The following is a 26,636-nucleotide window of genomic DNA, read 5'->3' as shown; positions in this document are numbered from 1 at the left end:
CATATCAAACCTTTATCAAAGTCAAACTGAGCAGCCTCACTTCTTCTCAGTTCAGGGTGTAAATATTTAGTCTGCAGTATAAACACAGCAGCCTTCTAGGAATGCTCTGTTCTCGTATGACAGCAATGACCTTATCGTTACACTGATAATATGGGTTAAGGGACAAAACTGTTGATTCATCCCAATATGCAACACGTGCAGCTATGATGTGATATGTTTGCCAGATGCCTTGAAACAAAGCATGCATCTATCCTCGCTATCATTATTTATTGTGCTCCATACTAATACCTTAACATACGATTCATATGAGATGGCTTAAATATGACTCGGTGTAAAACTTTGGGATTACCATTATCTTTAAAGTGATAAAATGTGAATTTGTAGCAGTTATGAAGCAAAATGTTAGGGAATCATAAATAATGTGTGGCTAAGTTTTGCTGATGTGTGAAATAAATTGCTGAATTACATATCTGCATCTTTTACTGCTGCCTGTCATTGCACAGTGCTTATTTTTCATTTAAATGTGTCACTAAGAATTTTTAGGGACTATTTCCAGCTGTGGATGAATACACATGTAGTGCTCCTGTGTGGGAGGAGGACAGTGTGTGTGGGATTGACTCAAAAATAACTAATGACAGAGGGGAATAAGATATATTCAGCTTTGGAAAACTGAATATCTTCTTCATGGGATTTATTGACAAAAAGAAAAATATAGAATATCGACAAAATTGTACTTTAACAAGTTAGTTCACCTGCCAGCCAACCCCCTGAAACATTTAATTTAAAGTACACACTTGAGTTTTGTTATGCACTGAAACGCATAGTATTTAAGAAGAAGAAGAAGATTTAAGCTAGATGGCGTTTTGCACCTCAACGTCTTTACTGCTATTTTCTATTTATAATTTCACTCGATGTTCTTCATGTCTGAGTTTTCCACCGTCGAGAAACTTGCACTAACTGCGTCAGAGCCTTTTGAACATATAAACTATCTCCTGATGCTTACGTTGGAGAGAGGACGCTTTCTTTGTTCTCGCTCCTACAGCCGGGGTCAGCGCCGCGTTTGCGTCACTGAGACAGAAGCTCACAGTCACAAAGAGGAGAGTCTGCAGAGATAGATTCGGGGGAAATCCTTGAAAGTAATGTGCAGTTCATTTCAAGTAACCCTCATTCAACATAGTGCAACAAATGCAGCTTTTCAGATATTAAAACACATGCTTTCCAACCACCCAAACTTTGTTTCATGCGTTTATGTTGTAAACCCTCTTTCATTATCAGATTTTTAAAACTCTAAAACATCGATATAGGTCTCAAACGCCACGAGGAACGTAATGTCCAATGTAGACTCCCAACTACATCCTGTAAACACACCCAATGAACCAAACCAAACATCTCTTTTGTGCCGTTGTGATTGCCCAGAATGTTGGATTTTCTTGGATGTCAACTGTCTACACTGTGCAAAATGGAAAGATGGAATAACTTCATGAAGCCAAAAGACATGAGGACATGCAGGTAAAAGTTCAAAACACAAATCCAAGCACACACTCTGCACACATACACACACCCACTGTAGCACTGCGGTAAGTCATTTCAGCACCTATTAAATCTCCATTAACACAAAGACTCCCTGCGAGCCTGAGCTAATCCAACCCAGGTGTGTGTGTGTTTGTGAGGGGTTCATACCCCATCTCTCCACTGCTCCCTCGTTTTCCTTCTCTGCCGCTACTTTCTCTCCGTCTCTTACTACTGTAATCCCTATTGTATCCCCCTTTTCATATCTCTGCTCCACCGAAACTCTCCATTTCCCACGCTCTCTTCCTTAAACCCGGCAGCTCTGCACTGAAAACCTCCAATTAGGTCAAATTAAGGCAAATTGCAGCTCTCAGCGGGAAACCAGACTGACACACCTCTTTGTTAATCATATTAAGCACAGGCATCTCTATAGTCACCTACAGTCTGGAAAAGACAGACGTAGATTTCTCCTCTTTGAGTCGATTCGTCTCTCTTCCTCATCCGCTCGGGTTGTGAGGGCTTCCATTGATTCTTTAAGTGTGTATCCCACATGCTAATTGACACCTGGGCTGCTACATCCATCTGTGAGCTCTTTTTTGCCCCTTTATGTTAATTTAAAGTGTCTGAGAAGACAAAGCATCTGCTTTCTATTGAGCAAAGTGCTTGAATAATGAGGCTGAAAGATGATGCACAGTGACAACAGGATTATAAAATAGACGAAGCGATGAACTGAATAGAAAAGATGAAAAGATGAATGCTGCCTTTATCCTGGGAACAATAAAAGTGGAGACACAGTAGTAGAGTTTCTCTCCTTTTCTTTTAAGCCACGGTGGCCATCGCTTCTCAAGTCAACCACCCGCTTCTTCTTCTTCTTCTGTTTATTGCAAATAAACCGCTGGTGCGGCTGTTAGAACTGTAAAACGCATCACTTCCTGCACTAATGGAATTTTTCCAGGAAAGACCTACTTGACACCAGGTGTCCAGAAAGGTAAAAACCCTTCCTGAGCTGGCATTAGGCGGATTTGCTCTTGTGTTACAGCAATCATCCATGAAGAGTCATAAAAAAAGAACATTTAATTATTAGAAAAAGTACTATAAATAGGTTTTTAGCTTACTTTTCTTTCAACTTTAGATAAAGAAAACATATTTTTCCCAGTCTTAAGTCCAAAAAGTAGGTCAACTCTACTGTTTTTATTAATGTGGGAGATTACTGGTTCTCAAAAACGAATATCTTGTGCACACACACTCCCTCTCTCCATCTAACACACACACACACACACACGAATATTCTGGGAAGGTACTCTGCAGGAGAGAATATGATCTCTGCTTGGAAGTGACGCTGTTCCCTACTAAAGCAGTACAAACACACATTGTTGTGTGTGTGTGTGTGTGTGTGTGTGTGTGTGTGTGTGTGTGTGTGTGTGTGTGTGTGTGTGTGTGTGTGTGTGTGTGTGTGTGTGTGTGTGTGTGTGTGTGTGGATATGTGGGTGTTGGTGACAGTGTAAACATCTCTCACCAGAATACTTTGCAAGTGTGTGATAATAACAACACACATGCCCACATTTACCAGAAGGTTTTATTGGCTAAATTGTTTTAACAGGAGGGGTGAGGGGGGGGGGGGGGGGGTATTTATAGGAAATCTATGCATTGCATTGGTTAAGCGCTCGACAGACGACAGGTCCATTAAGGTTTATAGATAAATGTTTGACGTCAACAACATATTGTCAGCTTGTAAAATATCCTTTTAAAGTGAACACATTTCAAGGACTAGGATCAAATTGTTCCTCCCTGTCCAATGCATTTTAAACAGTTTTATTTGGCCCCAGCGCTGTGAAATATGCTCTGCCTGTAGCTTGTATCAGCTTTTGTAATGTTTTTGTAAGATACTTATGACATAGAGAGGCCGTGGAGACAGATGTGCGCAGCTGTGACGGGTCACAATGCAGCCCACCCACATTTTTACAGTGATTTATTATTTGTGTCCAGATAGTGCTGAATGTTCCCGAAATCCGTTCAACTCGTGGGATGTTTATTAGAGGCTCACCGGCGCCCTCTGGTGGCAAAAACAACTGATTACATTCACTTTTAAACTGCACTACATGATGGAAGGTCATGAAGAGATTTCTTTTTAAATGTCCACTAGGTGGCGTTAACACATTCTGATAATAACTCCCATTCAACATTCTCATCATAATGTCTGATAAGTTTATGCTTTTTCATTAACTTTGCCCTCAGCTCCTCTGACTTTAATGAAACACACATCACATTTGAAGTGGAGGTTTATGCATGAGCTGCACAATCCTCAACACACACACACACAGACACACACACACAGACACAGACACACCTGCAACCGATATGACTCTCCCTGCCTCGCTTCTGGAACTTGAGTGTTCCTCCGCTGAGCTATTTTTCTATTTATAGCCGCAGAGCTCCGGCTGTGTCTAAAATGCCTGCTGTCTCATTCTGTTTCGCTCCCTCACTGGAGCAGGGTGAGAGGTTTATATCACTTTTCTTCAGGGGCACAGAGTCATATTCATATATCATAAGGGTTCGCTTTCATAGAGGCTGGTGAGATAGGCAGTCACAAAAGAGACGAGAATCAGAAGAGTCGTTTGTCTAACCGATGCTGAACAGATGTTCAAACGATCCATAAGAAAGTATAGTGTATCTGCGCCTGTGTCACTTGAGTATCTGCCTTTACATGACTTCACTTCTCATCCTTACACCCGACTGACCTCTTGACCCTTAAAGGAAACTAAAAGCCAACGTTTGTGTTGTGCTTCGTTACATAATTGAGTTACAAATCAGTGTTGTGAATCACTCCCAAAGACAAGTCCAATTGAGTCCAGTGGCGGCCAATGTGTTTGAGCCCGAGTTTGCTCCCAGCAGATAACGGTGACTCCTGCCAGGCCGGCTGAGAGGAGCAAGGAGAGGAGATAAGACGCTGGGAAGAAAATGTCTCTCACTGACGTAAACACAATGTGTGTCATTGTGGGGAAATCACAGGAGACAAGTTACACTTGATTATTTGTAAAAGTCTGATTGTCTTGTCTAGTTGTCCCCCGAGTGCCGTCTGCCTTCCTCCTCCTCTCTCTAATAGAAGGGAACATTACGATTCATCCTCTGGGGACTAGTTCTTTACATGGAAATTGAGTTTAGTGTAAGAAAATATGTGGAAACTACATAAACACTGAGTTTTATGCAGCAGTTTAAAAGATGACACTGATTTAGCCGCCCTCGGCTCCTCGGGCAGGTCAGCTCAAAGATGCCTGCGTGTCGGAGAACAAATTGCTGCATGCTTTCAGGACAGTCTTTGAAAGGGCAAAGCTGGACCTGTCCAACAAACTCAGGCTGTGATCCCAACTTGTTTTTTTGTTTCCTCAAAAGTCAAATCAAGCTGGTGTGATCTCATGTTTTTGCTTCATTTGCTGCACGAAGCATAAGCTGGAGAAAGAAAGGGGGTTGGCCGTCCTAATGAGATGGAGAATAGAGCCTGGATGTGTATAAAAGTTGGACAGGAGTAAGCTGTGAAGAAAAATTGAACCAGGCAGAAAAGAGATGGGTGGGAGAGGAGAGGAAGTTAAGGGGTCACTCGGTCAGTAGCAACCCTTCTTTCAGTAGGAGCCCTCGGGCCTCTGCATGAAGCTCTGACCTGGAATTCCAAATAAATAATTCCCTAAACCTCCCCACTGAAGAGGACTCACACACAACGCACACGCACACACACACACAAAGGAAGGGGGTGCACCAAGCAAAATGCACAATTACTCCAAAAAACAAAGCTTATTTAAACTAGTCGTCCAAGTATGTGAGGGTATATTTGATCAACGTACTTGATAATTCAGCGAGGTAAAATCACACACTCATGCATGCAGGAAAGTGTACGCACTCACAGGTATTAATTCTCAAAGCTTAGCTCTCAGAGCAGCCTAAATCCTGCATGTGTTTGCAGGAACATTCGGTTAAGCCTTACTAAATACAGCATGAAACCGTTTTATTCTGTAATAAATGGACAAAGGGACGCAGGACACTACGGTGAAATGTTCTGCAGAATGTGCAAGTAATTAATATGCACAAAACAGAGGAGAGACATGTTGGACAACAGAAACAACACAACGTTTATAGCACATCTGTGAGAGCTGTGAGCAGCATGTCCAAGGCTGCACTGAGATGTACCAAGTTCACAGACCAACATTCAGTAGCTTGATAAAATCAAAAGCAAAATTGGATTTTATTCCTTTGGGCTCATTTTTCAGCAACGGGGGCAGGATATGAACATGCAGTGTCCTCTTGATATTCCTTATGAAGAAACACAGACCTACATCCATTAACCTGAGCAAAATGTCGGCACGGAAGAATCATCTCGGTTGATATGATTCGCGAGATCAGCTTTGTTGTCCACATTCGGGATGAAGGTCAACTGTGGGACGGAGGTGGCAAATTCAGACAGAACAACAATATAAAAAGACTGGCCTCGCTGAATGGTTTGTCATCATCCTGCTGGTACCTGAAACACGCCCCCCAATACGTTTAGCTGAACTTGGTGGTTGTTTAAAGCTGTCTGATAGTCTGACCGCTAGTGTTTCTTACCCTCTCTGAATTCTTTCTCAGCAATTACCTTGGGAGCACAATGCTATTATTACTGACAGAAATGATAACTACAACAATATGACCCTAGCTGTAATAAAAGTGGACCAGTAAAACAGTGTGTACTTGTAAAACAGGTGTTTCTTGAGGCTTGGTGACTCATTGAACTCTCGCGGAGCTAGTTGGTGAACTACTGTAGCAGCTAGCGAGCAGGCGGCTAACACGCTAGCACGCCTGGAAACATGCTAGCACCAGTCAGTCACCAAAAGTCTACTTCATATCTTTCAAATCTCATTATTTATTATTAACTTGCAGGAAGCACGTTTCCATTGCTACTGTTCGTATTGCGTGTTTCTTGCTAAATGTATGGCAGGGAACTTAAAAAACCCTTAAAATAATTCTGGGCTCACTAAATATACTCAACCATTTTTTTTTCGCTTTCCATCTTCCTGTTGCTGTTCCAAGACTAGACAAAGAGCAGTTGTGTTGGGGATGTTGTGAAACGTTTTCGCCCACTGAGAGTATCATATCACGACAGTTTACACTGATTGAGACACATACATAAATGGGAAGTTGTAACTTTAACACACCATGGCAGATGTGAGAGGATCTTATCCATGCCTTCCCTCTGGCCTGTGACAAACCACATTAGAGAGAACATTAGTGGACATAGGGGTCACTGTAATGCACACACACAAATACACAAGGGAATGGCCATTTTTGCCTTGAAGACTGAGAAGTGTACAATTAGATCATCCACCCACTGGCCTCGGATTCTCTCCCACACACACGAAAACACATTAATACTCACTAAAAGAAACTGGACACTGCTGCCTGCTCACTGGAGGAGAGGTTTAATCTGCACCAGGCACAGAGATTCTGACTGAGGAAATTAATGTTTACTTCTCAGCCGTCTCTATTTCAAACTGCTCTCTTTTTCCTTCATTGTTGAGAAAACATCCCAAAGGACATTGTAAGATTGCTAAACCAAAACAGTGCCAAACAAACCCCACTGTTTCATATGGTTCTTTTCAGCTGAATATCATGAAAACTTGTCAAGAAATTGCCCTGAGAGGTATTATGTTTCTGTGCACAAATGAGAAGAAGCTTAAAATATTCTTACATTTACATTATGGTGGGGTCTCTAGTACATCTCATTGGACGTCATATTATATTGGCCTATAAACTGCATTGTATACTGTGTTTTACCTTGTTAGCTTATTAACTGCATCTGCAGCTAGCTAACATCGCCGCTAAAGCTACACCAGAGCTGATGTGCACCTTGTTTAAAAAGTAACTACACATCGGGGCTGTAGGTCTACAGAGATGCCATGTGGGGGCTGCTTGTGTTTTCTTCAACAACGGGTGAGATCTGTCACTGAACTTTCAATCAATATAGGTATATACTGCAGGGCTGCTGCTGCTACAACCAGGCCCATTAAACTTAATAAGGACCCTAATCAAACTACAGCCCAGGCAGACCCACATGCTCTCTTCTCCCCAGAGGGGGACTGTACTAGAACATGCCGCAGAGGTCATCAATGCCATATCTAAGAATGTTTAGCAGCCGGATCTAAAACGATTTTGCAGAACAAAGTGAACACATTATTTCAACAGGTCACATGTTCACATGCAAAGATGAAACATCCACCCTAAAACCAGTGCTTTGTTGACATTTCTAACAACTGCATGATGCTTTGCTGCAGAAATGATCTTTAAATCCTACAAGTACGACTTGAAGAGTTTACAGTGAACAGATCAGAATAAGAAATAAGATAAGAAATAAGAAACTTCTGCTGTAAGCCTTAAAGTCACCCTGTCCAATGTGATGACATCCTATATTTGACTCCTTGATCTACTCGCTCTGCGCTCTTGCTACAGTGATACTGTTTGGTTTGAATATAAAAAACAGTATCTCTAGATTTGTAATAGTTTTTCCCAATACTTTGTTTGAACTGTGTGTGTGTGGGTGTGTGTGTGTGTGTGTGTGTGTGTGTGTGTGTGTGTGTGTGTGTGTGTGTGTGTGTTAGTTTTTAGATTTGGTACGAGCATTCCGAAGATGTTGAACGATCAAGGTCTTGTTCCTCCAACGCAGCCTCCTCTCTTTGAGGGAACTTAGGGAGGAAAATCAGGGAGGAAAGGCAAAATGGATGGCTGTTGAGTTCATGAAGTCAAACCAGAGAAAATATATTGCATATCTGAATTTCCGATATACAGTATTAACTGTAAATAAATGGATTTTGTGTGTTTGAGTTTTGATTTTCATTGGAGTCGTTGAACCAACTCAATAGTTGGATGTGTCTCCTTGCTGAGTGTTTGTGATTGATGAGGCATGTTTTCCTAGAACACTGGGAAACATTTGGATTAGTATGAATTATATACTGTATGTGTGGCTGATTTTGTGGCAATGAAGGGACTCTTTGATTAACTTCCTCCATTAATCGATCAGCAGGAAATTAATCAGCAACCTTTTTTTATTTTTATATAAAGTTACTTCTCAAATGTACTTTTTAAAAACCATTTTCTGATATTTTATAAACTGAACTGTAATAATTGGAGAAAACATTTCAAAATAAAGTTACAAAAAAATGGTTTACAGCACACAAAGATACACAAGAATGAAAAGGCACATTGACAAACAACGATGGACAATAGCAGGGGGGGACTCTAAACAACAGTATTGTCATAAATAAAGAGATTTAAAGGAATACTCCACCGATGAACGCTCACTGTCTGTCTGAAAATATGACTGTGTGGTACATGTAGAGCATAAAGAATCTCACGGTGCAATACAAAAGTAACAAAATCTTAAAATTCACTTTTCTGCAGCATTTCTTTCCGATGCTCAGACCATGTGTTGCTTTTGTTCTAAACACTTTGATGTGGACTACTTCTGGTCAACAGCGCGACTGTTGGCTCCTGGCAGGAAGCCATGACCCGTGTCAACGCACCAGCTTGTGTGCTTCATATCGCAAGCAATGCGCCAACATGTTGCAGCAGTTCATACGGAAGGCTTTCTGGAAACATGGAGAGTCAATCGGAATGCATGATTTCTGATCAATGAAACGCAACGGCAGCAGCTTAAAAAAAAAAGTTTTTACAAAATGAGTACGCTTCCAAAACAGATGTTATTTTAATTAGATATTTCACATACCAAGTGGGAGATTCTACACGGGCCAACAAACTGTCTCCAATCGATTTGGGATTCTGGTTGTGTTGAGTTGTTAACATTGGAGGATGTAGAAAATATTACCTTTTTAAAGGAACGACTTCAACTTCAATTCATGGTGCATGATGGCGCGAGAAGAAAGGTCAGTGGATCACCAAAATTGTTTGGGTTCACCCTCGGGGATATATGGATGTGTGTACCAAACTGTGCGCCAATCCATGCAGTGGATGTTGATATATTTCAGTGGTGGACTGAATGCCCCACCAACATTGCTATATGGAGCCGTGGAGCTAGCGTGGCTTAAAAAAAACACATTTTACGATCCTAAGAAAGCAAACGATAAACCGATCTCCAAGCGTGTTCTTCTCTGAGCTCTGAGTACTCTGACATAGTTCAGCAAAGACGCATAAACATAAATCAACACGGGGGCATCTGGAGAATTTTAAGAATGGTAACAACATGTCAGCAACTGGCATTCTAAATGTTTAGTATTCCAAAGGAAGACCCTTGTCAAATACTGACACTTTGAGAAACACTCAAATGATTTGTTTTCTCTGCACCGCACATGTCTTTGCGAGAGTGATTTGTGCTGCTCTGGAAGCTTCGTTAAAATGCACCTAAATGGAAAACAGTGAGGTTCTCTTTGTACAAGCACACAGAAATAACCACCTACTGTATCATCGTGGGTGTCACTAAACCAATCAAAACAGATAGGGTTCAGGATTATGCACACTAATAGCAGCTCTTTAGCCTTTACGACTAACATTACCTCACTTGATGAGATTACTCGAGAGGCCAGAACAAGCAGACAATCTTTTAGAACAAGCAGACAATCTTTTTTTCCCCTTTCCTTCACTTTTACTGCAGTTAGTAGCTATAACATTTTTATCGCGCTTGTGCATGCATGCAGATTAGCAGAAAACAAAGCTCTGACCTCAACGAACCCTTGCTAAACTCCTCTGTTATCAATCATTTAGAAACACGTCAAAGGTTTTTTTTTTTTTTTATGATGCAGATCTCATTTTGGAATGATTTTCTTCACTTGGTCCTTCTTTTAAAGCATTAGGGTAAGTGGCTCTAAAAATAGACTGTACAATGTCAACATTCTGGCGTCCCATAAACAACCACGATCGAATTAGCCGACTACTGTTTCATCTCCGAGTCCTTGTGTGTGTGTGTGTGTGTGTAAGTTTATATGAGCAAGGTATTGTGGGAAATACTGTTCAGTGTACGTTTCACACGCTAAGGTTACAAATTCTAATTCTTCACTGTTATTTCACTGTTTATATTATTCAGCAGGAACATGTTGATATAACACCCGACTCAATCACTCCACAAGAAGAACCACTTCCAGTCACCGACTCTCCTGCTGTAATAACACCGAGGGTACTTTCTGAAGATTTTTTTTGCGTCATTGTTCTTTCAACATCAACAACCTGACCATGGAAAAATGGCTATTAAGCAATCATGGCCAATATAACTGTCAGACGTTGCTTTTTGTGTAAACTATTCCATCTCCACGTAGTCTCTACCTCTCCCTTCCACTCTTTCTCTCCATGCCTCTCTCTGTCCATGTCTCCCTCCTTAAAAAGGCATAGCACGAGACTTATCTGCACAGGTTCCCCTACACAAACACACACACACACACACACACACACACACACACTCAGTGGTACACATGCAAATCATTTAAAGTGCTACCTATTCGTAGAACTTGTCTATCTAATGTATATTGGAATAATTCAGACAATGTCTTTAGCTGATAAAGCCGCTATTTTCCTTGTTCAGTGAAATAGGATTGGGGATTTGGGATATTGTATTCCTTTAATCTATGAACAGTATTTTATTTCCAGAAAAGTTCATAAAATAACATACATATTGGCCACCATAGCAGCTATTGGCTGCCATTAAGTTAGGACACTATGAAATTGAACTTGCAGAGATTTAATTCATAATTTTACCACCTTCATTTGTTTGAGCTATCTCCTCATCAGGTTTGTAATGGAGTTTACAGCTGGGACCATTTTGGTAGCCAGACAAATGAGCACTTATTACGCAAACAGGCACAATTTGAAGTACATTGCACCTAAATCAGTCTACTTTCACTACATTCCTAACATAAAGTCTTTGTTTAGTCTTCATTTTTAGGATTTTACTTCACACCAAACAGTGTGTGAAACCTCCCAGCAGACCAGCAACACTTCTTGGCTCAGTATTTTAACAAACACTCTGAGGTGCAATAACTTCACGGTCCAGATTGTACTAATGACTCCAAACTGATGGCCTCATGTTGTCCTCGGTGGGCCGTAGCAGGGGGTGAACCAGCATGGAAAATAGAGCTGCGTGCGTGCGTGTGTGTGTGTGTGTGTGAGAGAGAGAAAGAGTGGCACGCTGCAAGGAAGTGAAAGAGTGAGTCGCTTTTTTTTTTTTGTGATAGGAAATGTTGGGAGAGCTGTTTTGAGGGCTGCATGTTTTTGACCCTGTGACCACTTGCAGTCGTGAGAACCGAGTCCCAGGGCCATGTGTCCTTAAGTCCCTTACATTAGCGCACGCAGGCGCTGCTGCACGTACACACATACTTACACGCTGTGTGCAAAGACGAACAAAATACGGAGTTCACACAAGAAGCAAGGAAATTATCATACCTTCTCACCAGTGCATGTGGACCCGTGCCAACTATGCAGCCTATAAAGCCCCCCCGCTAAAAGTAAGTCGCTCAAGTATGTTTTGATAAGGATTTCATACGCTGCCTTTCCCTCATTCACACTCAATTTGAAGCCTATATGAAGACAAAAGACCAACCTAATGCCCAATGACAACAACAGTAGGAGGGGGGGGGGGGAGGATTTTGAGGGGGAAAAACTTTTGTTGGATTTATTTAATCTGTAGATCTCCATAAGAGTTTCTTTAGCTTTCCCAGAAGAGCCTTTTAGCAAGGTGTGACTCTCACAAGGACTGAAAACACAGGAGAAGAATCCAAGTGGGAGACGTGAAGCAGTGCTCTCCCTCCCCCCTGTTAATTACCCATGTGCCCTTGGGCAAGACCAGGACAACTGCTCCAGTTGTAGTAGTTTGATACTGGACGGCTTCCAGGTGCAGATGTCAGTGCAGGGTCAACACTCCCTCTTCAAAACCCATAAATCTTCCAATTAGGCTCTGCCATCTCCATACACCTGGAGCCATGATGTCTGATTTGATAAACAGCGGAATTCCACATGCACAGGTAACTTTCTGGGTCCAAGACTAAAGAGTCAGAGTCTGGCTGTGCTGAAAAGAGATTTTCAGCAGATGTCTTCTGGCATGCCTTGCTCCTCGCAGAAATAAACAGTGTGCAAAGTCTGCTGATTGCTTTTTCTAATTGTTCCAGGAGCTGGTATGTAGTTGAGATCAAGGGATGGAGTTGGACCTAAGTTCTGTTTAGCCACTTTTCTACACTAACACAGCATTTTAGTGTGTAGGATATCCATAATAAGGAGGCACTGCTGTTCATATACAGTTTCTATTTAGCATCGCACTGAATACAAACTCTTCACTGCAAACACTGTGGCACACATTATCTGCGTGATGAGTGGATTAAAACCACAGAAACGTATGTACTGCATTGTAATCAAAGTTTTAAAAGTTTACCTCTGATTTCCACACAACGTACGCGTGAGAGCTGGACGGCTGCACTTTCTTCTGAAGCCACCTCCGCGGGGAGAACAGAGTGCCAGTGCTCCCGGACGGCGTTGCCCCGGTCCCCCTCACCAGAAACGGTAAATCCCCGGCGGTATTCCTTTTGGCACGCTTCACTATATCATAGTCAAAGTGGAAGTTGGACGATGGAGAAACATCCAAAGGTATGGAAGGAGAGGATAGGGACGGGGTTATGGGCTCCTTTAGAGTCGGAATCTTGGTGCGTAAAGCCGGTTTCACAGCCAAGCGCTCCGAAGACGCACCTGCGTCCGCACCCGACGTTCCAAAAAACCCTGCGCCACTTACTCCCTCTGTCCCGGTGTCACAGTATCTTATAATAGCGGGGTCCAGGCTCCGGGTTTGGCGTAGCCTTCGTTTGGTTATGGCTTTTGAGGCAGGAGAGGAGCAGGAGAAGACGCTGTTGAGAAGTCCTTGAGCGGCAGACATTATGTGGGCTCTCACATCAGCGCTGCTCAATGCGTCCCTCTAAAGCTCCCCGAGAACTACAAGACTCGACTTTACGGTTTCCCCATTAAAAAAAGAAGCTGGAATGTTTCGCATCTGGCTGCACACGCTGCGCAAAGGGGAAAGTCTTCTTTTCCTCTGCACGTTGGTCATGCTGAAACTAGAGTGAAGGGAAGTGAGAAGACAGTTTAAGAGAGAGAGTGTGTGTGTGTGTGGGAGGGGGGTTCTTCCGAAAACGTGAGGTCATTGCTTGCATACTGTAATTTTTGCTTATTTGACCAATTTCTTGTCGAAATATATTATTGTTTAACACTTTGATTTTACTTTTCAACTTTTCAGGTGTTTGCATTTATAGTGTCAACTTTAGATCCCCCATGGCTCTTATTTTTCCTTTGTTCATGACGTGTAAATGACCTCCATCAGTGGGTGATCACTATCCACCAATTTCCATTCAGAAAAGCATAATTTCATCCTCATTCGCCTGGAACAATTTGCACCACTTGTCCTGCTGTGGGGTAGGATATGTTTCTATAATTAATAAGTTAATTTCATGAGGGTAATTAGGAAAGTAGACAGACACAATCATCAGACAGGCGGAAGGTCACGCACAGAGACAGACGAGATGATTTAGCAAGAGATGAAAATAGGCCTATTATTCCCAGACAGCGAAGTGGATTAATGGGAGACAAGGATTAATATGCCTATCAGTGAAGCCTGCTGTGTGCTATTATTATCTGAACAATAAGTGAGCCATAGGATTAATAGCCAATGCCTTTCTTTATACACTTGTACAAGAGGCTATATTCCAGACATGTGTTTACACAGATGCTTGTGGAGGAGCTCAGTTATTTCAGTGTGTTAAGAGATGACTGTGTGAGTGTGTGTTTAAAGAAGAGAGTGTGTGAGAAAGAGGTAAACAGAGAGAGAGAGAGAGAGAGCAGGACCCAGTGTGTGAAAGTATGGGAAAAATGAAAAGGGACAGGAGGAGTCTGGAGAGGAGGGTGCCGGACGGCTGATAAAGGAGCTTATGAAGCTGCGCCGCATGACACACTCACACACATACACACAACACAGCATGACATGACACTGATAACAGCTGAGATAGATTCGACCCTTCTAAAAACAGTCTGCAGGGGGAAAGAATGAGACACAGACTGAGTGAAAACACAGAAGCAGGAATTATAGAAAGAAAACATGGTGTTTCGCATTACTTTATAAAAACATTTATGGAAAGAAGCCAGCACCTGAGGCATTACTGCCCTGAACTGTTCCTATATTACTCCTCCATTTGGGGATCAAGCCAAAAACAACATGCATATGGAACAATAGTGCATAATTGAAAATATATTATGTTCCCATTCCACAGATTTAGAAAATATAGTATCAATCAACGGGGATTCACTTCAGCCAGTCACGTTCAGTGTTATACACACACTGTCCATATTTGGTATACAATAGTAGAGCAGCTCTGCCTGAAACCATTTAAAACTAAATGGGCCTAGATTCAGCTACAGCTGTAGAGGCATGGTTTCCTGTGCCGGGGATCAGTGTACATTTCATTGTTCAAGTCTGTAAGACAGATATGAATGAAAAGGTTGCAAGGTCAGGAAACAAAATAAATCAAATTACTTGTAGAACTAGATGTGAAATATGAAACAATAAAGCAGTGATACAATGTCTATTGTTATCTGTCAACGACCATTAGAGAAGTAATATATATTTGCAAACATGCAGGACAGTCTAAATGTAAAAACACACACAGTACGCACACTTATTGTAGCCTCGAGCGACGTTTCTATACAACCAAAGAGTTCACGTGTTTCTTGCTGCACGTGTAAACATCCCCATACTGTAGAGCCACCATATTGTTCCAATAGAGGAAGATTAGATTATTGAGACATGGGGAATTTTATTTTACTGTTTTATGCCTCAAGGAAAAGGGTCCTTCCCTAAACTGTGTTGACTCAATAACAAAACATGTTTTGCTCCTTATATGGGCTGTATGATACCCGAGTTGCTTCTTTTGTATAGGGTGGTTTAATGTAGATATTGTATCTTATATTATAATCAGCGGACTTGCAATTGAGGCCATTTGCAATAGTCCAATAAATCGCCCGCAGGTTCTTAATAATTTTCATTTGAAATGGACCCCTAAACAAACACAGATGGCTTCCCTCTGTGGTGAGATTTTATCCAAGGGACCCTTGTCGGACCTATTTTTTCATATGGATGTGGAGATTACTCACCTGTTTGTTAGGCAATACAAGGCGCCCTTTAAAGGCCCAGGTGTCGTGATGTCACTAATACATATGGTGGCAGACATACTGTAATAGGCTACCCTTTTAGTGTCTACCCTCAGTGTTTTGTGCTACTATACTGACATCTGCTGGACAGTTATTGAAAGTGCACTACTAGTACGGTGTCCGTGAGGGACCCTTTCAAATTGCTTTTTTCATGCTGCCTTCAGTGTTCTGTGAAACCTCGTTAATATAAAATGTTCATACATAAATTAACCAACAAATCAGCAAAATGGTACACGATGAATAAGGATGTGCATTAGTAGTGTATTTGCAGCCAGCTACACTCACACATGAATGGCATGAAAATAATAATTTAATGAACTCTTAAAAATGTGGTGCATTTACTTATTAAACAATAAACTTAATGTTGAAATTCACAAAGCGAATGTACATGTATGTTATGTTTAGTGTAAAATTGGTTTTGTAGTGAATGTGTATTGCACAAAAAAAAAATCTGTTCTATTGCATCTAGAACTATATTAACCCAGTGCCTGAAGCATGTAAGGGGGAATTACGAGGAGTCAGTGAAGGCAGCAAGAGGATGCTACAACAGCGCCATCCCTCCAAAGTGTGTTTTGGTGCGAGACTCCTCACAGAAAACTGTTTGGCAAGGAAAGGGTTACGGAGCTTATAGGGTCCAGATCGATGCCCCTTCTCCCACACGTCGCCATGAACAAATGAATTCGCGGGGAATTAAATATCCATTTCACAAAGGAGAAAGACTCCTGTGCTTTGAACCCGACCCCTCCAAGGCTAAAGTGTTATATGACGCTAAGGTAATGTTTTGTGCAAGTAATTTAGCTCTTCGCTATTTCGACTTTGTCAAAACGAATACTTTATATTGGAAAAGCCGGGTTGTTTATGTAAAGAATGGGATATATGAATCGACCGTGACGACCACTTAGGCCTCAGAAAAATAAACTTAACTGTGATTACAACGCCAACCGTTTGTTGCATTGTTTCCGGGTACGTTTGATTGCACGTTTCTTCTTGAAGCTCATTATTTAGTTAAGTAACAGTTATTTAATAATTATGATATGTTGTAGCTGTTAGCTAACCTCTAAGGAGGCTGCTTAATAAAAGCTAGCATTTCAGCCAAAACTATAAATAAGGCATGAAATAACGTATTATAAACTAACGTTATATATATTTTATAAAGCAGTTAAGTACTCGGGTGCTATCATCTGAAGTAGTTTAATGCTAACAATAGCAATAAACAAACACACCCACATATCTGCCACGCTAATTTGAACACTAGCCATTTTCATGTAGTTATCACCTATTAACTTAGTTACTTTCTATTTTAAGACCATTACATGATAGTTAAGAATATAACGTAATGGTAATGTGTTTCAAACTAACACAAATGCTTTAATTTCTTCTATGTGCGCAATGTCGTTGTCACTAGCTAGCTAGTTAGCAAGCTAACGCTAACAGAGGGTTTGTTTACATCGAGATTTCAGCTTGACTTTTGCTAATCGAGGTTAGCTAACAGTTAGCATTAACTGCATGTCGGACAGTGGCTGTTGTTGTAAGAACATTTAAATATATAGTATTTAAGTACCGATACTAACGTTAACGTTTTAATGTAAAATACCAATTAGCAACTGTCTTCTGCATTCAACATTTGTGCAGCAACATGTAACGTTAGCCACGAGAGACCTGCAGCATGAACAAAGCTTAGACTTTACATCATTTTTCATGAGGTTATGATCAATCTAAATTGGCCCTATAATGACTAAACGTGAAATCAGGAACCAGGCTAATGTTATGTAAAATAGTGATTTGCAAAGTAACTAGTAAGTATAGCTAGTAGCATGAACATAGTGCAACAAAAACTATAATGCTTCCTGTTGAAATGAAAGTATAGAGTCTCAAAACATGGAAATACTCAAGAGAGCATGCTGCAGAACAGTACTTGAGTAAATGCACATACACCACCTCTGCTGACTGGACCAAAGTGTTTGAGTAATGACATTTATCTGAATTGTGATTTAAAATAACTGTTCTTCAAACCACAGAAACCTTGAGCGAGACTGTTTTTAATGTGTTCATATTGCAGGTCATTGATGTCTTGATTGGTACAGATGAACATGGAAGAAGAATCCCAAAGTACTTGATTCATTTCAACGGTTGGAACAGAAGGTAACTGGCTCGCTTTGATTAATATTCAATGAACATGTAGTCACTGCCACCTACCTAATTAAATATATCATACTCATTGTAGTGTTTATCGTTGCACAATCTCATGTTCATCGACTTGTGTGATGATAGCTATGAAAACACTTCTGTCAAACCATGCTGGTCTGTGTGATTTTCTATTTTTTAAATGTGTGTGTGTTTTTGGGTAGCTGGGATCGTTGGGCTGCAGAGGATCATGTCCTAAGGGACACTGAGGAAAATCGTAAATTGCAACTTAAACTGGCTCGCAAAGCTCTAGGTCGCATGTAAGTTCATACTATGTTCATTCAGTCATGACCCCATCAAAATATATAACCATTGAGTATATTTTCTTGTATGTGGATCACTTGCTTGTAGGCCTCTTACTAGAGAGAGTAGAATTGTTGAATGGCTTGTGTAACTTGATTATCAGGCTGTAGAAAAGTCTGTACATGACACCTGTAATTTTAGCCACAAGTCAAGTGTACTTCATGTCAGGTCTGTTTCCACATTGTTTTGGATGTGACCTTTCTATTATGTTGTTCTACCTTTTAGACGAGACTGATACAAATGGTGCTTTCTTTTCTTTTCTGTCCGTAGGAAGAGAAAGGGATGGGCGAAGAGGCGGCGTCGTCAGTCTGGTACTAAATCTTCTCTGAAGACTCTCCCTAAGGAGGACGACAGTGATGACGCATGTGAGAAGTCTTTCTCTGTCTTTTGTATTTTGCTCCCAGCTTCCCTTAGCAATCAAATTAATCCCTCCAAATTTTTCCGTCAAGGTTTGATTTCGTCTTCGGAGAGCAGTGACGGGGACGACTCCGACCCTGAATCTTCCAATAGCGGGGACAGCACCTTCTCTGAGGATATCAACAAAATGGTGAAGTGGATCAGTTCAGTTTCAATCTCAGACAAAGGCACCCAACATTTACATTTAGGCTTTTAGCTGATGCTGTTATTTGGATCAACTTGCAGTGAAAACCTACCAGAAAATAACCTCATTTTCCTTTTTTCCCTTGTAATGTCCATGCATAGTACATTCATCGCACACCTGTGGCCTTGCAGGTCAACCATGTTCTAGATCTGTATTCACATCAGTTCGGAAGACCAATATTATTTTGCAAATTGGCTGATAGACCCACAATTTAATAAGCCAAACATGGCTTTTATGACCTTGACTTCTGTCCACTTAACACTGTATCCTCTTAGTTTCTATAGACCGTGTACCTGAAGGTTCATGTCTTGTTTGTTTCAGCGGGTTGATCCAGACATTACTGTTAAAAGGGAATGTGAAGAGAAGATAGTCCACGTGGATATCAACATCCCCGATATCCTGAAGAAGAAACTGGAGGATGACTGCTTTTACATCAACAAGAGGAAGAAGGTACATGCAGTAGATATCAAGCATCGTTTAGATTCTGATACTGGTACTCCTGGTGGCATGGCAAAATATTCTTGCTTGAATTGACTTGAGGCTCGCCCATAATCATCCATTTTTCTCTCCTAGCTCGTGATGGTTCCCTGTCAGACGAATGTCGTGCACATCCTCGAGTCCTACGTCAAGCACTTTGCCATCAACAAAGCCTTCATGGCCAATGAGAGGTACCGACGTCAGCAGAACGCCACACAGAACACCAGCCCACAGCCAATCCCTCCAGAGAAGAGGTGAGTCTCAATATTATTATTATTCATATTATGGTATTTCTTATATTTGTATTATGTTTAACAGTTCCATGTCTACCTAAATCTACTAAAATGTTTTTTAATGTTATTTAAAATGATGGGATTAATCTCTCCAGCCCAGCTCAGACTGCATACGTGGTTGTGAACTTGAACTAATCCTTAAATTCCTTTTTTGTTTAAAGTGAGGAGTTGTGTAAAGAGATGGTCGACGGGCTCAGGATCACCTTTGATTTCACTTTACCCATGATCCTTCTCTACCCCTGTGAACAAGCTCAGTTCAAAAAGGTCAGCTCCTCCAGGCTTTTCCTGGCCGTCAACGAAAGCTCCCCCTGCTCCAGCAAGTAAGTGTGCCATGACAAATCACGCTTATGACTGCTTGGCTGTGATATACGCTGCATTAAGCTATAAGCCTCTTCTTCTGTTGTGTTTTGAAGCGCCCAAAGAGAGCGCAGCCCTAGCCCGATGGGGCACAACCCACCCACCCCCCAGTCCACAGACAGCCAACCAGCACTGAGTGACATATCTGCCACTACGCCCACCGCCCCAACACCCACCCCGAAGCGCCGGCGTCACCCTGACATGGACTGTATCTCATTCCAGTCCCAGTCACTCAGACGCTCCACCAGGAACACATCTGGAGGTGACCGACCAGCTGAAGGAAGCAGTGGAGGTAATCACTTTTCACTGCATTTGGTGCCATTTTGAAAATGATACAACAATACAGTACCAGTTGTGACTTAATGAGAAGGTGTGTCCAAACTTTCCCAATTTCCCAAGTGACACTCCGATTGGGCTGCTTTTATTTGATGTATTTGTGGCAATGCAAAACATTATCGCATTAACACATAATGTGAAACATTCTGGAGCAATCCACTCGGGGGTTCTTCCCCTTTCACCAAGCTTGGGTTTACTGTCAAGATGACGATGTGCAGAAAGTCCTGATCTATTATGTTTTAGTAGTTTATATGCTTTGAGAAACATATTGCAACGATTATTACGCGTGTGATCTATTTATACATACTGTATATTAATACAATGTATTTAATGCTCCAGGTGGAGGCAGTGCCACAGCATCCCCGCAGCTCAAACGCCGTTTGATCGACACCTCATCGCAGCCCAAGTTCTTCCTCAACCTCGACAGAAGTAAGATGACGCTCCATTAAAAAATATATAACGTCAAATGAAAGCTTATTGTGATATTACGCTAACTGTAACATTCAATGACCTTTATTTTGATCTAAATAACAGTATTCTAGTCAAGCTTTCACAATGGTTGGTCATAGAATAGTTCCATGTTCCTGTTTACAGCTCATCCTTAATGTTTTTGTGTTTTTACATGTGCACACAGAGTATCGACCTTTTTAAAAACAACACACAGTTGGCTTATCCTAGCAGGGAGATCACAGGTGCAATTAATGACCTTAACGATGGCTCTGTTGCATCGTTAAGGTCATCAGCTTCACCTGTGTTTAAGTTGAGAGGCACACAAACATTCAGTTGTAATAACCAGGTTTGGCCAGTAGATGGTGCTATCCTACTTATTTCCTCACACAATGTAAAAGCTCTCAAATCACTGAATGTTTTGTGGCTTGCTTAAATTCTTGCTGCAATTTAGTTTTATTTTGTTAGTCATTGTCCATAAGTAACACCTTTTTTTTTTTAGAAGTTTATCTATCGTTGTCGTCTTTTGATTCTCTTTACCCAGAAACCCCGGTGCACAGTGGCTCATCTTCCCCGTTGCCCTCGACGCCGAGCAAAGAGCGAAGCGGGCCTTTCTATGGCCTTGAGAGCCGGAGAAACAATGAGCTTAATGAGGTGATGAACTTGTGTGTGTGATGATCGTACTAATAACTGGAAGGGAAACAAAGCGTTGCTCAAGGACACGCGGACAGTTACATAAATGGCCTTCCTCATTGCAGGGGGAGAAGTTAGGCAACCTGTAAAATACCCAGTGTATTCACCCAGGCCCATGGCACAACATATTGAACATTGACTGTAACCTTTGTACCATGTATGGCATTTCAAGTTTCAGTTTTTAATGCTTTTTTCCTTTACTCTGTCTACCAGGTCCTAAGTTGGAAGCTGACTCCCGATAACTACCCTCTGCAGGACCAGCCTCCCCCACCCTCCTACCTGTACGGCTCACAGCACCTCTTGCGTCTTTTCGGTTGGTGTCTCGGATCATTTTCCTCCTTCGTGTTCACTTGTTAAATGATCGTGGTGGAGGGGCAAAATTCAATCTTATTTTAGGATTTTTATATAATTCTCGTCAGTTTCTCGTCCCACGCTCACTGTCTTGCTATTCTTCCAGTGAAGCTTCCTGAGATCCTGGGGAAAATGCAGATCCCTGAGAGGAATCTCCGAGCCTTAGTCAAGCATCTGGAACTCTTTCTCAGGTAAGTGATAATCAACTGTATCAGTACTTTTACTTTCACGTATAAGGGGTCTCAGAGGTAAGCGCTTTATTAAGCATTGAGAGGGACAGAAACTATTTAATTAAAATGGGCTAAAGAGATTAAGTACTCGTTTCAAGTTTCTTCACTCGGGCCGAAAGGCTTACAGTTTCTTCACTTAAACATTCAGGCATAATATTGAAATCTCACCACCTTCTTGAAAAATGGATTGTGCCGTGGGGCGGACAGGAACTGTGTGAAATCATGTGTAATTTCGATTGGGGGATAAATCATTAAAAAGACAAGGTGCTGCATTCAAATGATGGGACATTAAATAGCACTTTGACTTAAAATGCACCTTGGTGGCTCATTAACCAAGGGTTTGATCTAACTAAGCATTAAAGCTCAATAGTAACGGCCAGAGTTGAGCTGCAAGAGGTTCTAATTTCACAGGGAGGGAGGGGCTGGAAGCTATGAGTCTTTAGAACACCCTTGACAAATAAGTTTTATGGCCAGTACCCCAATGTAGTGTTTGGTCAGCCCGCTTCACTGCAGCATAATAAAAGCAAGACGATTAAAAGATGGAGGACAGCAGTAGAATCCATAGAAAGACAAATATAGTGATTGTCAGGAAGTGTTTAAAGAACAAAACTAACCCAGAAACACCAAAAAGGCAAGGAAGAGTAAGTAAATGAGAGCATGGAGGGGATGGAGGGGAGGGTGAGAAAGAGCATGTGTTAGAGGGAGGGAGATGAGTGGGCGTTACACAAGCGCGGGAGTCTAATCTTTAAATCCTCCCTAGCGATCTTCAGTTCAGCCGGTCCCAAACCTGGGGGATTTAGGTCCTCTCGTTCTCTAATCAAGCACACGCAGTACTGCCTTCTGCCACCAAGCAGTGCTGTGGAGCAACACCTCTACTCACCGTGGAGTGGGCACAGGGACAAACAAGTCTGAGAGCCAAAATTACCTCTATTCCACTACTCGGCCACAAAATGTATATAAATAAATAAACTGGTGCTCAGTACTCTGTGCCATACAAATGACGACGGGGGCTTCTGAGAATAGCTAGAGCTGGCATTCATGTCCGTTAGTGGGAAGAGAGTGGTGTGCAGTATGATTACAGCATTCAATTACATATGTGATGCACAGTTGTTGTTGTTTTCTCACGCCGGAACATAAGGGCTCTAAAGCAACATTGTCAACACGGGACTATAACTACTCGGCACAATAAAAAAAACACCTCAGTCTTTTCAGCAGCATTAGCACTTCCTCTTGGCAAAGCATATTGTGCAGTGTCATCAGTAGTTGGGGTAGAAAGTCTTTTAATTCACTCCAGTGAACCTGCACTGCAAATCCCCGGCGCATCTCTTGCTATGGGATATTATTCTGCAACATGGCACAGACAATAACGTAGATTCACATAGGAGCGAAGTGCTTAAAAGTAAATTACTTTTGCACTTTCAATCTTCTCTGTGATGAGCTATAAGTCGCTAAGGCAGGATAGATGGTGTTCAATATATATATAAAAGAAAAAAGATTCTCACCAACTCATTAATATTTCCCCCGTGTTGGAGACTGAAGGACACAAACCTTAAATACTGATGTGTTTTGGGAAAGCCTTCAGGCCTTTTACTCTGAAATCAGCCTCATGGCAGATTGTGCAGAGCGGGCAAAAACTGATTGATGTCGCACAGACTGAAGTGCAGTGCATTCTGGGATTTGGCCACAGTTGATCTCTCACTCTCCCTTTCTCCGCAAGAATGATTAAGTGTGTGTGTGTGTGTGTGTGTGTGTGTGTGTGCACATGTGTACGCACACGTTATGCTGATTTACAATGTGTATGCCGAAAGCGGCTTGCCTTGTGTTATTACTGATCTAACCGCTATAAAGATTAGCACAAGCCGGAATTTCTGGCACTAAAGAACCACAAATAGAAATATGAGATTAATAAATATGCATTGAACCCTGCCCGTTGCTTTTCAATGAATCTCTTTTTTTAATTTGCGGTAAAGAATTAAGCTTAAATAAAGTTGACTTTTATACATTTTACAGGGGGGGGGTACTGGCAGATTCCCTTTTATAGTCCCATTAGGTTGTCTTGTTGTTCGTTGTCAAAACGTTCTTAAGTTATCCTTCCGATGAAGATAATTTGTTTGCATTGAGATTAGGAAGGCCGGTGGAGCTAAGATGAGATGGCAAGATTTAGAGGATTTGGCCGAGTAGCGGATACTAAGAAGATTCCGGATTAGTTTTCCCCGCTACTGATTAGATGGGAGGAGGGGGGGGGGGGGGGGGGGATTTTCACTCTTCCCTCCCTGACTGTTAGTCCGTCGTTCTCGGACTTTCTGTCACAGCGATTGGTTCTGTGATGGTATAGGGATGGATGAGGGGGGCTTTGTGTCCGACATATATACCCCGTGCAGAGGGCAGGGGGTCCGGGACTTATGTGAATGAGCCAGGGATATCTAGGAAAACCAGAAGTGGACGTGAACTGGGATGTGACCCTCCAGATGCTTTACTGTCATTGCTTTGTGCACGCCTATTGAGTCCGATGACTGACAAACCGCTTATCTTGAGTATTTAACGTGAACAGAGGGCTTCACAATTTCTCACCAGATTTCCATCTCTTGTGCTTCCCCACCCCGCCCTCTCTCTTAGGTTTCTGGCAGAGTTCCAGGAGGATTTTTTCCCTGAGTCCGCATATGTGTCGGCATCAGAGGCCCACTACAGCATGAAACAACCGAAGCCGATTTATTGAAGGAGACGTCGGCCATTGTGTTTCCTTCCCTTTGCTTGTCTCTCCCCTGACCTCCCCTCCAGCTGGTCTAGACTGACCTGTCTGGGCTCGTGCTCAGACGAATAAACTGCAGCTGTCTCTGGATTTTTATTAGCTGTATTGTGTTTTCCTGGACTAACCGTTCCTTGCCTCTGGCCTAACATTAGTTTTCCTGCTGTTTCCTTGTGGGACCAGTTACTTCAACCATGCCACTAACCCTCGCCCACGCTCTGTTTGTGTGTCCTGCATGTCAAGCGTCCCCGGGCCTCACTTTGCTTTAACGTACTGTTTCAAGGCATGCCAAGTGCAACGTGTTGGCATGCGCTACTTTTTCTGTCCACCTCCCTTTAGGTTTTTATATCAGAGGAGACCGCTACTGCCGACTCTCCTTTCCAAGTCTTTCCTCGTTGACATGTGCGTTTTTGTTACACTTTATAAGACTGGAAAGTTCTGTAGCTCTAGTTCTCCAGCTTTGAATCACTCAGCTGTGGAAGCACACACACACACACACACACACACACACACACACAACACGGCACTGCTTAGCAAAGCCTCTTTGTCTCTCGCTCTGACACTATTGTGGCCTGTTCATCGAAGGGAAACGGATCCAGATTGAAACCCGTGTTCTTGTTCTGCCCGCCCAATGAACACATCTTGGATACTCTTTAGGGCATCGCAGGTTTACCTGTTTGGTAGCTCCGCCCCCCGGCAGTGATTCCTCTAAAGCTCCTGTAGGACTTTCTCCTCCCGTCCTGGAGATGCATCGCTGCTTTCGCTGAGCAAGTTGAATTTACTGACTCTTTAAAAAAAGAAATCAGGAATGTTTGTGTTTCCTGTGTCTCTCTGTAGTATTACACTTTTCAGTGTCCATGAGAAATGTTTCTCCTGTGCATGTCTGATACATGTCTAGCTCCTTTTTTTTTTGTCTTCATTTGAAATGTTCCTCTCACCGTGGCTACCTTCTAGCAGACAGGATGAGGCACAATGGTGGAAGAATAAAAAGACGATGTTCTGTGTTCAACATATCTGTTGCTCCTTCACCTTCACAGCATCTTGTTCTGAAGGTGATCTTTGGCAACAGGTCATGTTAATATACCATTAAAGACCGTAGCCTGTTATTATTTGCTAACATTAAAGATTGTTTGAGACCAGCTCAGTTCATTGAGCACCAGGAAGATTAGACAATCCCTTAAATGTGTCGACTCGTGCCATTTTATTAGAAATAATGGGGTTAAACAAATGCCATGTTTCTCGCCATGACAGTGTGAAAATGTAAACACAAAGCGCCAGTATAATATTTATTTTTCTTTGCACACCACTGGATCACTCTGTTCATGTGTTTGTTGTTGACACGGCTCATTCCAGACCAGTTAATACACTTTGTGTCTTTTCTCTTGAACAAATGCATCTGTCTGCACAGTATCATAGAAGTGACTGTATTGTGATACACGTGTATGTGGAATACAATGGATCTATGTATGTTTCATGTACAGAAGCTAAGATTTGTGTAGCCTTGTTTTTTTTTAATATTTGAATTGTCAAGCTCTGTTTTCTTCATAGAGTTTAAATAAAGACTTTCTGAAGCTCATCATCTCATTCACATTTAGCGCCATGACGCCTACCTTCACTGATTTCAGTTTCCTAAATGTGTCGCACTATCTCTTGCTCATTCCTTGCTGCCTTTTGTACTTTATCACTGTGAGATAAATCAGCTGGGAGCATTGATTTGAATCACCAAAAAAGCTCTCAAAGCTCTCCTCTATTAAAAGTTAAATGCAGACAGGAGTTTTTATCAGCTACCTTGACCTTCCGTGTCCCTGCACTATAGCTGAGTAAAACTTAGACCCGTAAAATGTTCTGACATTTTGAATCTGCCGTCCTTGTTAACACGGCGCCGCTGTATTTTGAGCCAACCTTTG

At 41.9% G+C, this 26,636-nt stretch overlaps 2 protein-coding genes across 6 annotated transcripts in view; one reads left to right on the top strand and one right to left on the bottom strand.

Moving 5' to 3' along the window:
• Positions 1 to 13,556, bottom strand: part of LOC115020065 (rho GTPase-activating protein 6-like) — a 52,750-nt gene extending 39,194 nt beyond the window's left edge. For both annotated transcript variants that reach the window (XM_029449934.1, XM_029449944.1), the window contains exon 1: positions 12,896 to 13,556. In XM_029449934.1, coding sequence (XP_029305794.1) covers positions 12,896 to 13,390 — 495 coding nt within the window. In that variant the 5' untranslated portion in view covers positions 13,391 to 13,556. The remainder of the gene's footprint in view (positions 1 to 12,895) is intronic.
• LOC115020102 (male-specific lethal 3 homolog) overlaps positions 1 to 26,305 on the top strand; it is a 411,372-nt gene extending 385,067 nt beyond the window's left edge. For 2 of the 4 annotated variants that reach the window (XM_029450009.1, XM_029450017.1), the window contains 13 exons: positions 17,771 to 17,853; positions 18,060 to 18,155; positions 18,469 to 18,563; positions 18,648 to 18,745; positions 19,121 to 19,249; positions 19,373 to 19,530; positions 19,731 to 19,889; positions 19,983 to 20,218; positions 20,602 to 20,691; positions 21,254 to 21,363; positions 21,616 to 21,715; positions 21,860 to 21,944; positions 24,600 to 26,305. In XM_029450009.1, the coding sequence (XP_029305869.1) occupies positions 17,771 to 17,853; positions 18,060 to 18,155; positions 18,469 to 18,563; positions 18,648 to 18,745; positions 19,121 to 19,249; positions 19,373 to 19,530; positions 19,731 to 19,889; positions 19,983 to 20,218; positions 20,602 to 20,691; positions 21,254 to 21,363; positions 21,616 to 21,715; positions 21,860 to 21,944; positions 24,600 to 24,699 (1,539 nt within the window). In that variant the 3' untranslated portion in view covers positions 24,700 to 26,305. Of the gene's footprint in view, positions 1 to 16,241; positions 16,485 to 17,429; positions 17,677 to 17,770; positions 17,854 to 18,059; positions 18,156 to 18,468; positions 18,564 to 18,647; positions 18,746 to 19,120; positions 19,250 to 19,372; positions 19,531 to 19,730; positions 19,890 to 19,982; positions 20,219 to 20,601; positions 20,692 to 21,253; positions 21,364 to 21,615; positions 21,716 to 21,859; positions 21,945 to 24,599 lie in introns of those variants that run through there. The other 2 variants (XM_029449991.1, XM_029449999.1) reach the window with 2 other exon arrangements.
• The last annotated feature ends 331 nt before the right edge of the window (positions 26,306 to 26,636 follow it).

The sequence above is a fragment of the Cottoperca gobio genome, chromosome 2 (genome assembly GCF_900634415.1).
Source record: "Cottoperca gobio chromosome 2, fCotGob3.1, whole genome shotgun sequence".
NCBI lineage: Eukaryota > Metazoa > Chordata > Actinopteri > Perciformes > Bovichtidae > Cottoperca > Cottoperca gobio.
The sequence above is the reverse complement of the archived record's forward strand: the minus strand, read 5'-3'. Positions and strand labels throughout refer to the sequence as shown.